The sequence below is a fragment of the Myxine glutinosa genome, chromosome 1, assembly GCF_964187855.1.
Source record: "Myxine glutinosa chromosome 1, kmMyxGlut1.1, whole genome shotgun sequence".
NCBI classification, from domain to species: domain Eukaryota; kingdom Metazoa; phylum Chordata; class Myxini; order Myxiniformes; family Myxinidae; genus Myxine; species Myxine glutinosa.
In genome coordinates this window covers 319,668,003-319,677,221 of record NC_136261.1, presented here as the reverse complement: position 1 = coordinate 319,677,221, position 9,219 = coordinate 319,668,003, and the positions used below count along the sequence as shown (strand labels likewise).

The following is a 9,219-nucleotide window of genomic DNA, read 5'->3' as shown; positions in this document are numbered from 1 at the left end:
AGAAGAGAGAGGGATTCGAAGGGAGGGAGCGCAGCGCTTGTAGCGCTTCTGACTACAGCACACCTTAAAATTAAAAAAACTTCGGGTTTTAAAATTAGTGTGTTACGCGTAATTAGCGCTAGCAGAAGAGGGAGGGAATCTAAGGGAGGGAGCGCAGTGCTCCCTCCAGCGCTTCTGTTAGCGTAATTAGCGTATTTCGGAACGTTAATTTTTCAACTTCATTATTCGGAATCAGTACGTCCCAGAGAACCTTCGTAACGTTAATTTTTCAACTTCATCCGATTGACATGGGACCAACGGCATGTGACAAAGAGTGAAACATACAGGCTACATTTATTTGACGACAATGAGTTCCGACTTCCGACCTCGGTGGGATGACAGGCTGAGTCAACCCCCCTGGTGTGAAGGGGGAGGAGGAGGGGAGGGGGAAGAGAAGGGGAGGGGAACGAGGGGGAAGGGGATGGGAGGGGGGAGGGGGAGGGGGAAGGGGGAGGGGGAGGGGGAAGGGGGAGGGGAGGGGGGGGAGGGGAAAGGGGGGGAGGGGGAGGGGAGGGGCCCTTCTTCCCCTGGGCACCCCCGCACCCTTCCCTCCCCCCTTCCCCTCCCCCCTCCCCCCCCTTCCCCCTCCCCCCCCATTCCCCTCCCCTCCTCTTCCCCCTCCCCTCCTCCTCCCCCGCTTCCCCCTCCCCCCTCCCCCCCGTTCCCCTCCCCTCCTCTTCCCCCTCCCCTCCCCCTCCCACTCCCGTGCAAAGCCGGGTACCTCTGCTAGTATATATATATATATATATATATATATATATATATATATATATATACATACAGTGGAACCTTGACTTACGAGTGCACCAACTTACGAGTTTTTCGAGATACGAGCCGTCGCTCGGGCGGTTTATTGCTTTGAGATGCGAGCCGAGATCTGAGTTACGAGCTTTCGCCACCCGCCACCAGGTGGGTTCCGGTCACGTGGTTATCTTGCCGTGCAAGTATCTCTGCCGTATATCGCTGCATTTTTGTTTTCGCATGTTGGTTATTTTGAGTTTACGCCAGCCGCCACCAGGTGGGTTCCGGTCACGTGGTTATCTTGCCGTGCAAGTACAGTATCTCTGCCGTATATCGCTGCATTTTTGTTTTCGCATGTTGGTTATTTTGAGTTTACGCCAGCCGCCACCAGGTGGGTTCCGGTCACGTGGTTATCTTGCCGTGCAAATACAGTATCTCTGCCGTATATCGCTGCATTTTTGTTTTCGCATGTTGGTTATTTTGAGTTTACGCCAGCCGCCACCAGGTGGGTTCCGGTCACGTGGTTATCTTGCCGTGCAAGTACAGTATCTCTGCCGTATATCGCTGCATTTTTGTTTTCGCATGTTGGTTATTTTGAGTTTACGCCAGCCGCCACCAGGTGGGTTCCGGTCACGTGGTTATCTTGCCGTGCAAGTACAGTATCTCTGCCGTATATCGCTGCATTTTTGTTTTTGCATGTTGGTTATTATGAGTTTACGCCAGCCGCCACCAGGTGGGTTCCGGTCATGTGGTTATCTTGCCGTGCAAGTACAGTATCTCTGCCGTATATCGCTGCATTTTTGTTTTCGCATGTTGGTCATTTTGAGTTTACGCCAGCCGCCACCAGGTGGGTTCCGGTCACGTGGTTATCTTGTCGTGCAAGTACAGTATCTCTGCCGTATATCGCTGCATTTTTGTTTTCGCATGTTGGTTATTTTGAGTTTACGCCAGCCGCCACCAGGTGGGTTCCGGTCACGTGGTTATCTTGCCGTGGAAGTACAGTTTCTCTGCCGTATATCGCTGCATTTTTGTTTTCGCATGTTGGTTATTTTGAGTTTACGCCAGCCGCCACCAGGTGGGTTCCGGTCACGTGGTTATCTTGCCGTGCAAGTACAGTATCTCTGCCGTATATCGCTGCATTTTTGTTTTCGCATGTTGGTTATTTTGAGTTTACGCCAGCCGCCACCAGGTGGGTTCCGGTCACGTGGTTATCTTGCCGTGCAAGTACAGTATCTCTGCCGTATATCGCTGCTGCTTTGTTTTCGCATTTTGGTTATTTTGGAAAATTTCTTAGTTTTAACCATGGGTCCTAAGAAAGTGAGTGCTGTGTAACGACACTTGCCTCACTCATTTTCGAAACATTTTGAAAGGGAGGAAGAAACAAACCTCGTTGGACAGGTTTTTCTTGAAACGCCCTGCAAGTGAAAGCGAGGAAAGTGTGGCGAAAAAGGCAAAAGTTATCCCCTCCACCTCCGCCAGCATCTTCGTCTGATCTTCAAGGTAAATACACTTAATAAAACCAGTTTATTTCTTTACATTGTCTTTTATTATGTACAGTATATACGAGGTCGTGCTTGTTTATACATTATTTGTTATTTATAAAGTACATTTTTCTTATTTAAAAACACGTAACAAAAAAAATTGGTGTGGTTTTTTGGGGGCTGGAACGGATTAATAGCATTTCAATGCATTTTAATGGGGAAATTTGATTTGAGAAACGAGCAATTTGAGTTACGAGCTCGGTCACAGAACGAATTAAACTCGTAAGTCAAAGTTCCACTGTATATATATATATATATATATATATATATATATATATATATATATATATATATATATATATATATATATATATATATATACTCGATAAACCTGATACCTAATATGTATGTCAAAGGGACAGTGGGATAATGAAATAATATGAAGGAGACACTGTCTCAATTGGAGACAGAAAAATGGCGCTCAACCTTGAACAAGAACATCGAGCACAATGCTCAAAGCCATTTGTGCCGGTGTGGCGAAATAAATCCACCCCTGTATAAACTCTCCCCCCGGCGAATCTGTACCGGTACAGAATCGCCCCCGGTGAATCTGTACCGGTATAAAGTCGCCCCGTCGGATACGTTTCTCGCCCCCATCAGATTAGAATCGCCCCCCATTCTCGTTTACATTTCCATTAAATAAAACATATTTGCTGAGCATTTTCTCAACAAATAAGGTCTTGGCGTTTCAATACGCGCATTATTTATCGTATTCTCACAATTGATATAATATACAGAAAGCAGATAAGGCATTGCGTGATTTTTGAATATAAATAATGATTCTTTCAGTTGTTTAACATGAATCTGTTACTCCGAATTGAAATATAATTCGTGGCAGGGGGGCGAATCTATTTTGAGGGGGGCGAATCTGTACCGGTACAGAATCGCCGGGGGGCGAATCTGTTTCATGACACCATCAAAGGAAAAACAGCCTTTGGCCTAGTGAGAAAGTTGTATGAGGGAGTTTGAAAAGGAGAGAGATCAATCAGGGATAGTCCTGAGTTCTGACAAAACTCCTCTCACTTTGACGTCTTGCTTCATCTGCCATTTCGCATACGTTTTCCCTTGATCGTCATGGTGCATTGCTGATGCAAGACATCACCTTGAATAGATAATGTGGCTTACCCTATGTCACTCACCCCACACCTGCATCCTATACCATTGTGTTGTGAAAACTCCTATATAAAGCTGAATTCAAGGAACATTTTTTTAGAGACCATCAGAGAGTTCTGTTGTACTAATCGTAATTATTTTGTTGTTTCTTTTATAACTATGTTAATCTTGTAATTGCTGTTGGTCTTTTGTAACTGCTTTGATCTCTGATCGTCTCTCCAATTAAACATTCTCAACTCGACCCAGAGTGGACATGAATCAGTTCTATGTCACTGTCCTGCCTGCTTGCCTTCGCCCTGTGCCTGCTGTTCTCGTCTGCCTGTTGACCGTCCTGCTGGCTCATCATCCTGCCAATCGCCTCCCTATCCCACCTCATCACCTGCTCGTCCTCGCTTTAGTGACTGCCCTATCCTCCTCATCACGACCACCACCACCACCACCAACACCAGAGATAAGTCACCCAGCTTTATCCCTTTCCCTGTCTGCACTTGAGTCTGGTGTGTATGGCACCATCGGTTCGTAGTTCTTTTGTATATAGTTATTATTGCATTCATTTTCTGCTGGTTTTGTTTTGTTCGGGAATAAATATGTTTGGTTTTATAAAAGCTTTAAGGAGGCTCGTGTTTCTCCTCAGCTCCACGCTCGCATAATACCGCAATAATTGACACAGTCTGAGAAAGTTAAAGCCTGCTCGATCCATCCATTCAGAGGCGGTGTTAATCGCCCTGAACATGATAGTATATATGTATATATATACACATGCACGCTAGCTCTCTCTAAATCTTTTCATGCAATGCTTGTAGTAGAAAGAAGAAGCTCACTTTGAGATGAGTGGGTCATAGAGAAGAGAATACCAGCGATCTTGGACCTCCTGAAGAGAAAAACTGCAACTGAACTTTACTCCCAAGTACACAGTTGTGAGGTCATTTGTCTGCAAGAAGAAAAAGACACTGTTGATACCAAAATACGAGATAATTAATAAATAAGCAACCATATACATAAAATATATATACACCTCGACCTCGCTATTCGTGGGGGATCCTGGAAAGTTCTGCAAATTGCGAAACCGCGACTGGCGGGGCATTGTTTCAATGGAAAAAGGGGGGATTGGTTCCCTAATCACGAAAATCTGCGAATGTCGAGGCAAATCCCGCGAATGTAAATGATAATTAATCCGCGGATATCGATGAAAATCCTACAAATGCATGCCGTGCCAGTTTCAATGGGGAAAAGAGAGACAGCTAATTGCACGAATAGATACTGTGGAGTGTTTCATTCTGTACAGTAACTCGCGGGGATGACGTGTTATGCAGCTGGTGTAATATCCCGAGAAGCTATTCACAGTGTGAATGGTGGGATATCCCGCGAAGCAATGTTTCGCTTTGCCTTTGTTATATACAGGAGTGCCTATCTGTCTGTACGTACGTCCATCCATCCATCGTCCCAAAACTACTCCTTAAGTTTTGGGGATAGCCCCACCAAACATTCTGTGGAATGTTTTGTGGTTCCAGCAGGTGTCATAAGGTAGGAAGGAGGTTTCATAAATTTCTCAATAAAATTATAATTTGGAAATACCATCGTTACAGAGCTGCTGCCGATCCGGAAGTTGACAAGATGACAACGATTTGCTGATTTAATAATATCTCAATACAATCATGATTTAACATTATATTTTGATATACTAACACTGCAGTATTAATTTGTGATTGAAATGATGCTGTTTGGAATAAAAATAGAGATATTGAGTTCAAAGGAGAATGAGGAAATGACGCAAGGGTTTCCATCAGTGACATTCGTGGATTCTCCATTTGCATTTTCGCCATTGTTTGGATATGGCAACATTCAGATTGGGAACTTTTTATGTGAAAGTTTTTCACGGAGCTGCTGTCAATGCCTGGCGTTCCCCTGAAGGTGGCACAGGAATGTAGAATTTATTGTTTCATGGTTTAGCATTCACCATTTCCGCATCGTTTGTTTGCCTTTGGCTTCCCACCTGTGCATAGCATGGGTACCTCGCTCGTATATAAAACTCGTCAGGAGTTTTAGAACACCTCAATTTTTCCAGTTTTTATTGAAATTTACGGTTAGATGTCTCAATGTACTCTGAAATTAAGCATAGAACAAATACACAATTGGAGATAAAAAAGAAATCATAGAATCATTTGTTTAACAAAATTTTATTTAAATTTTTGACTCAGCAAAGTAGCCACCTTTTGCAGATATAACCGCCGAACACACTCGTGGCATTCTTTCTACAATGGAAATCAAATATTGTTCGGGAAGTTCTTCCCAACACTGTTGCAGAAGTTCCCACAAATGTGTTGCACTTGTAGGTTGCTTTGCTATCACCCTTCTGTCCAGTTCATCCCAAACCAGCTCGATGGGGTTTAAGTTTGGAGACGGTTCTGGTCATTCCATGATTTGAAGCCTACCTTCTTGTTCTTTTCCTCGAAGGTAGTTTTGACATAGCCTGGAGGTGTGTTTGGGGTCATTATCTTGCTGTCGGATGAACCCCAGACAAACTAGGCGTATACCAGAGGGTATTGCATGGCGCTGCAAAATGCTGTGGTCGCCCTTTTGGTTCAGGGTGCCAGTCACTCTGTGCAAGTCGCCGACTCTGGATCCAGCAAAAGAGCCCCAGACCATCACGCTTCCTCCTCCATGTTTGACAGTTGGTGTCACACACTGAGGAACCATCCTTTCGCCCAATCGACGGAATACAAAACCCCTACGTGATGAACCAAAGATTTCAAATTTTGATTCATCGGTCCATAAGACCTTCTTCCAGTCTTCCGTAGTCCACTGGCGGTGCTTCATGGTCCAGGCAAGCCTCTTTTTCTTATTTTGCCATCTTAGCAATGGCTTTCTTACTGCCACTGGACCTGTCAAACCTGCAGCTCGAAGTCTTCTCTTCACAGTTGAAACTGAGACTTGCTTACTTCGACCAGTGTTAAGATGTGCTTGAAGCTGTTGTCCTGTGAGCCGCCTATCACGCAAGCTGTTGACTCTCAGAAACTTGTCTTCTGATTCTGTTGTGGCTTTGGGTCTGCCAGACCTCTTCCTGTCAGAGTTTCCTGCAGTTTCCAAGTGCCTTTTGATGGTGTAGGAAACTGTACTCACTGACACCTTGGCTTTCTTTGCAATTTCTCCAAAGGAAAGGCCTACACATTTAAGGATTATCATGGTCTGTCTGTCTTCCTTTGTTAATTGCCTTTTTCTCGCCATTATGATAGCAATATACACTTCATGCAGTGCAATATTGCCCAAATAATGCTTCAGAGGGTGTAATAACAGTCTGTTCCAATACTGCTTTTATACACACAGGGGTTTGTAATCAAGTAATCAGCAGAGGTTGGGACACCTGTAGGAATTGTTTGCATCAACTTTCAAGGCTTAATTTACTTACATTGCTGCAGAACAGCTGTAAGTTGTCAACCCATTACTTGTTCCCTGAAGAAGGCCTTTTTTTTACAATATAACTGTACAATTTACATTATTTTCCCGTTTTTGCTAACCTAAACTTCTTTTTTTTTTACCTCGAGCAGTTTACTACTTACCTTTGTACCATTTCAGGTTATTCACTGGACTTAAATTGCTTAAATTTCAATAAAAACTGGAAAAATTGAGGTGTTCTAAAACTTTTGACCGGTTGTGTATGTGTGTGTGTGTATATTATATATACTAGCAACGGTACCCGCCCTATGGGTGGGGCTTCAATTGGGAAGCCGAAATGAAAAGGCAAAATATCAGAAATTGAAGGCAGAATTTTTTTTATATCTTTTAAACGATTCATATAAACATCCGTCAAATCATATCACACGTAAATCATCAAAATCGAATTACACGAATGAATATGTGAATTGTGATTGTGTTTCATTGTGATGTTTGTGCAGCGACGGGCGGTGTGTACAAAGGGCAGGGACTAAATCAACGCGAGCTGATGACTCTCGCTTACTGGGGATTACTCGTTCGTGGGACACTGTCTCAAGCCCCAGTCCCCATCACGGATGGGGCTCAGCGGTTTACCCAAGCATGACGGCGAAGGGCAAGGTACACGCTGGCCCGTCCAGTGTAGCGGGCGTGCGGCCCCGGACATCGAAGGGCATTAAACGTTCATTAAAGGATTACGAAACGAAAAACATAACGAAATTGCGTTCACACCGTCACGTCAAACAATACCGTGAACACATACATCGTCACAATGAGAACATCGTCACAATGAACGTTATGCGAACGCGAATGTTATGCGGGAGTCCAAACCTGAGAATGCTGGAGACCAAAGCTGAAATTGGGAAAACTAAACAGCCTATTTTACTCCCAGGGGTCCCAGGATTACCCACCCAAAATATATTTGCGACCGGTTCAGCAGTTTTTACGGTACCTTCGAACAGACAGACGGACATTTGGTGAATTATAGTAAGATATGTATATATATATATATATATATATATATATATATATATATATATATATATATATATATATATATATATATATATATATATATATATATATATATATATATATATATATACGTAGTGTGTTCAAAAAGTATCCGACCTTTATTTTTCGTGCGTAAAAAAAAAGAAGCTAGGGAGGCATTGATTGGTGCACGTATGTAGGCGATCCTAATGCACACGTGTTAATTTTTTCCCACCTGCAGAAGCTGTCATTCGACGGCAGATCACCGATGAGTGAGGACATGTAAGTGAGCACCGTCGGATTTTCGTTTTTGACAAAATGACGGAAAAACTTGAACAACGCTACTGCATCAAATTTATTTTTTTTGGCCTCGGGGATGTTGGATGCTTCCATTGTGATGACTGCAACTTGGTTTCTGGGTCGTACCCATAAACCCAGGACTCATCGCCAGTGATCACTGTGTTGAGGAAGCTGGGATCGCTGTTCACAGTCTCCATCATGTCCTGTGCGATCTCCAAACGGAGTTGCTTCTGCTCAATCGTTAGCAGCTTTGGTACGAACTTCGCTGAGATTCTCCTGAAGCCCAAATCCTCCTTCATAATGGAATGAATGGTGTTGAATCTTGCGGATCGTTTCCACTTGGGAATCGCCAAGCTTTACACAAAATTTGATGCAGTAGCGTTGTTCAAGTTTTTCCGTCATTTTGTCAAAAACGAAAATCCGACGGCGCTCACTTACATGTCCTCACTCATCGGCGGTCTGCCGTCGAATGACAGCTTCTGCAGGTGGGAAAAAATTCACGCGTGTGCATTAGGATCGCCTACATACGTGCACCAATTAACGCCTCCCTAGCTTCTTTTTTTTTATGCACGAAAAATAAAGGTCGGATACTTTTTGAACACAGTAGTATATATATATATATATATATATATATATATATATATATATACGGTTTTTAGAACCTTCACTTTGTAAATTTTAGTAAATGTTCCCATATAAATGATCCCCTGTAAATATCCCCATTAATTGGCTTTATTAAAGATTGCACCTGAGTTAGTCCATGTACAACACGTAGAGCACCATACGACCTCTCTGTAGTTATTTCATTATTATGTGTTTCAGTTAAGGATCTGTTCCCAATAGTTGAATCTGCGTTGCATTAATTAAATAAGATAAGCCCCATTCCGTCCATTTTGCTCTCTCTCTCTCCAAATTGTGTTACTTTGCTTGCCAGCAGCGTTCGCTGAATTCAAACACCATTACGCACGCGGTCAAGCCGGAGAAGAAGGGGGCGGAGCGCCGAGACCGAGGCGTGGCCCTTTCGGCGAGCCAACCAGGGCTGAGGTGAGCTCATTGATAGGCA

At 43.5% G+C, this 9,219-nt stretch overlaps 1 protein-coding gene across 4 annotated transcripts in view; it reads right to left on the bottom strand.

Moving 5' to 3' along the window:
• The window catches only part of MCRS1 (microspherule protein 1), a 95,168-nt gene that overhangs the window by 23,812 nt on the left and 62,137 nt on the right, over positions 1 to 9,219 (bottom strand). For all 4 annotated transcript variants that reach the window (XM_068096519.2, XM_068096506.2, XM_068096513.2 and 1 more), the window contains one exon: positions 4,256 to 4,365. In XM_068096519.2, the coding sequence (XP_067952620.1) occupies positions 4,256 to 4,365 (110 nt within the window). The remainder of the gene's footprint in view (positions 1 to 4,255; positions 4,366 to 9,219) is intronic.